Raw genomic sequence first — 4,287 nt, 5'->3', positions numbered from 1 at the left:
GGCCGCTGCCGGGGCGTGTGGCTGCTGCACAGAGCTTCGGCCTGGCCTGATCTGGCCGTTTTATGTCACTTTTTCCCAGGCGGTTATCATACCGTGCAGTTTTAAGATGCGTAAAAAGGTGCCTGTTAATCAAACCCGGAAGGTTCGGTTGGTAACCGCCAGGCGTTCCCCTTTTCTGCGAGTGGCTCCGTGCCAGGGAGACTCGGTCTCTCCGGTTGTATCCGAGCTGATCCTTGGGGTTACTTGTAACGGCTGTGCTTAGTTATTGCTGAGTTGTGGTGTTGGTCGACAAAATCGTTAGACGCCACTTACGTTGCTCTTCATTAATTGGCGAAAAGTTGCATCCAGGAGATATTTTACTAGCCAAACGCCTCGAGAGTCTCAAGGTGTTCTTGGAGCTTGGGGTTGTGATTTCAGGTAGCTCGTCACCTTGGAAAGAGGGTTCGGTTGTACCAGTAGAATTTTTTTTATATGTGTATGAAAAATATGACTTACTAATTTGTTCGCTTTTTTCTTTAACAGCTGAAAGCTGACGTGGTTCCAAAGACAGCCGGTAAGGCAGCATCTCCAGAATTTCGTACCAGAATATTTAAGGTTTAGATTGTAATTTTCAGGAACTGGAATATTCTGTTACCTTATGGAAGCTATTTCCACATCCCATCCCTGTCTGTTAAACAGAGAAATACGATACAAACTTTGTCAGAACAGTACTAGTCAGCAGTTAGAATTTGTTGTTGTTCCAAATAGATTAATAATTTTTAATAGATTTTGTAATTTGTGCCAGGAGAGTAAACTCCCTACGTTTGGTTATCAGTGGTGAATAAATATGTGTAAAAGCACGTTAGTTTGCATTAAAATCAAATCCTAGAACAAATGGGAAAGGGTAAGCCAAAGGGGTGGTGTCTCTTTAAGAGTTTCCAAAGAGCATATAGGGTTTTTTGTTCCTTGTTACTAGCTGATCAGTGCACTCCTGATAACAGTTTTTGTGTTTAATCATGTGCTTCCTTCCTCATCTGCTTATTTAGTGGTTCTGAAAATCTTGTATTTTTCTTTCGGTTCCCAGTAGATGAATGTCCTTTTTTTAGAAAAAGAAAAGAATATCATCATCACAATTACTATAGAAAGGAAATGAAATCTTTGCTGGGTTTGAGGAGGCGAGGGGCTTGGAGTTAAGATATAACAGCAAAATAAAAAGGAGATGAGCTGGAAAGGGATTGTGTCCGTACCCTGTTCTGAGGCTAAGCAGGATTTGATTTTGCTTCCTTAGCTTTCTGACAGGATTTTTAAAGTATGGAAGCAACCAATAACTCAATAATTGATTATATTCTGTATCATGTATGGCAACATAATGCTTTACATTTTGTTTTCACAGAAAACTTTAGAGCTCTTTGTACTGGTGAAAAAGGATTTGGGTACAAAGGATCCACTTTTCACAGAGTGATTCCTTCATTTATGTGCCAGGTAATGTTTTGAGTTTTTTCTCTTTTGCTGTTGAATTTATTGTATGTTATTTATTTCTAGAACAAGTTAGACCAGTAGCAACATTTTAAGTAGCTCTGCTCCAACCTTTGCTAACCACAGAATACAGAAGTGACAGCGTGACTTTCATTTCTGATCTTTTTGCTCTGGCTGTTGCTTGGCACATCGTTTTTACAAATAAATGTAAACTATGTGTAGATCTCTTTAAAAAAACCCTGACTTAATGCTTTCTGGTTTTAGATAGCAGTGTACTTTAGTGTGGGGTGTGTTTGGCAAAATGGCACTTGTTTGGGAAAAGCATTTGTGGGTGGAATGACAATCAACCTTGTGTTCTGAGAAAGCTAGGAGAACAATGTGTCCATTCTCTATTCCTAGTAGAATAATCTGCTCACAATAGAGAATGTGTTTACTTTTTTTAATAAAAAAAGCTTTATTTTTTTTCTGAACATCTCCCTAATGTGGAGGGGAGGCAGGAACCAAAGGGGTTGGTTGGGGTAGATTTTTGGACAGATACAACTGAAATGAATTTTCTTTTGATTTAAAGGGTCTTTCAGAATTCTGAGTTAAAGTCCATGCATATTAGCATATTTTTCTTAAACAGCAGCAGCAACAACAACAAACAAATAGAAGAGGCTTTTTTTCTACTGGGCTTGGCAGATGAGCAGGATTTCAGCTGCTGTAGTGCACTGGATTTATATGAGCCCTGGTGGTCCTCTCTTCCCTTAAAAAAGGCTACTCTGTAAGAAAAACTAAGATGAAGGTTATAGTAAGCATGCTTTATTTATCAGCTGATGACTGTGATGGTCCTCCCTCCTCACTTTTTTTTTAAAGCTAAAAATTCAGCTGTCAGACCAAGAGGCCCTAATTTTAGGACCTAGTTCTCCAAAGAGAAGGGGGACAACTGTGCTATAAAGGACCCATTTTCTTGCTTTTGAAGTGCAAACTAAGGTTTTGTGATATTGACAAAGGGGTGGAGTTTGGAAGTTTTGCTGAGGTCAGAAATACATAAACAGAAGGAAAACAGAAATCCTACTTTCAGTTCTACGGCTGATTTGTGAAGTTCTGCCTAAGTCTCTTCTCCGTGCCTCCCTGTTTTGTCCTCACGAAGGGCCCTGGAATGACACCACTGGGTGGTACGGTGAGACAATCATGTGAGACGGTGACCTGACATTTAGGAATTACTCATTAGTCATTACCGACCTGGAAGTACTGTCATAGATTTCGAATATTTTAAGGTGAGAGGAACTATTGAGGCCTTCCCACGTGTTGCGATGGGGTGTTCAGGTGATTCAGGCCGTAGGCACAGACTAATTGGGGGTCATCACACCCGGCATTTCACATGCCTCCAGCAGCCACTGGTGCTGCGTAGGAGTAGCTCCAAACACCTCCTGCAGCAGATTGCTCAAGATGAGGATGAGAAGACAGAACATCACTTGAAATAGTCGTTCGGTACGAGTTCCTCGCTTCTGGGAGAGGAGCTGGCAGGTTGCTGGGAGCAGGGTTTAGCAGCCACCTTTGGGAGTTGCTGTGGCTGCGTGTTTTGTTTGGTTGTTGGGTTTTGAGTGTTGTAACCAAAGAGAGGTGGTCACATCTATCCCAGCAAGCAGCGTGGAGCTGAAGGGAGTTTAAAATAGCTCAATACTTAAACAACAAAACCTAGAAATAGCAGACAGTAATAATAGAGATCCTGACCGGTGTTTATGTCTATTGGGACAAAGAGAAGGGAGAAAAGAAAGAGAGGGAGGAAAGAAAAGAGAGGGAAAAAAAAGAAAAGGAGGGAAAAAAGAGTTCTGAGATCTTGCCTATGGTAATGAATTTTGGTGATTTTGTATGGAGGCCTTTGAGGTGTTTCTTAAAATTGCTGCTCTTTTTTGCATCACATTTGGGAGCAAGGCTGGAAGCATGGAAAGGTGGTTGTTGGGATTACAGGTGTCAGTTGGAGAGTATCAGCAATATCTGGAGCAGAAATTTGGTTTTAGCTTGATTGTATCTTCATCTAGTTACATGGTTTTAAATCCTTGTGACCATATTTATTCTTAACCTGAAGAAAATCTGCTGGTTTTATTACTTTTAAATAGAGCAAGTGAGTGTATTTTCAGTAGCATCACTTCTGATGTAAAGTAGTGCTTATGTGCTAGTAAAGTTAATGACCGTTTTTGTTTCAGGGTGGTGACTTTACAAATCACAATGGAACTGGTGGAAAATCCATTTATGGCAGTAGATTTCCAGATGAAAATTTCATACTGAAGCATATAGGACCTGGTAAATAACCACATTCTTCCTACCTTCTGATGACTATAACTTATGATGAAGCATTATTTGTAAAGATGTTATTTTTAAAAAACCAAGGTTTTTTTAGATAAAGGGTGCACTTGGTAGTTACAGAAATACCAAGGAGTTTTGACAGTGCTTTGTCCCTGACATGTGCTTGTTTGTGTAAGACTGCTGTACAAATTGCAAGTCATCTCTAACAGGTGACGCTGCCACTCTTGCTCTTACTATGAAAGGGACAGTGCAAAATAAGGTATGGGTGTTTTGTATTATAATTGCAAATTCTGCAAAGGTAAAATTACTGCCTTTATTTTGCTCTTTCATAAGCCACAGAGTTCAGTTTTTACATAGATGATTACTGCAGAAGTGAAGCAAAGTGACCTGGGATTTCTTATTTACTAGGTAACACAGGCACATCCTTTTAAGCTCAAACTAAATCTGTAAAAGGTAAAGAAAGAGCCCTACATTGAGAACATCCAATTGAGTTCTAGAGTCTCTGGTTTTTGGATTGTTACTTCCTCATCGCAGGAAACTACT

General features: G+C 40.0%; 1 protein-coding gene across 1 annotated transcript in view; it reads left to right on the top strand.

Annotated features, from left to right (window-relative positions):
- Positions 1-79: 79 nt before the first annotated feature.
- The window catches only part of PPIF (peptidylprolyl isomerase F), a gene marked incomplete at its 5' end in the record, with an annotated part of 5,263 nt that continues 1,055 nt past the window's right edge, over positions 80-4,287 (top strand). The window contains 4 exons of the mRNA XM_009867162.1: positions 80-238; positions 523-553; positions 1,373-1,461; positions 3,645-3,741. Coding sequence (XP_009865464.1) covers positions 80-238; positions 523-553; positions 1,373-1,461; positions 3,645-3,741 — 376 coding nt within the window. The remainder of the gene's footprint in view (positions 239-522; positions 554-1,372; positions 1,462-3,644; positions 3,742-4,287) is intronic.

This window comes from Apaloderma vittatum, unplaced genomic scaffold (genome assembly GCF_000703405.1).
Source record: "Apaloderma vittatum isolate BGI_N311 unplaced genomic scaffold, ASM70340v1 scaffold21610, whole genome shotgun sequence".
Taxonomy (NCBI): domain Eukaryota; kingdom Metazoa; phylum Chordata; class Aves; order Trogoniformes; family Trogonidae; genus Apaloderma; species Apaloderma vittatum.
The sequence above is the reverse complement of the archived record's forward strand: the minus strand, read 5'-3'. Positions and strand labels throughout refer to the sequence as shown.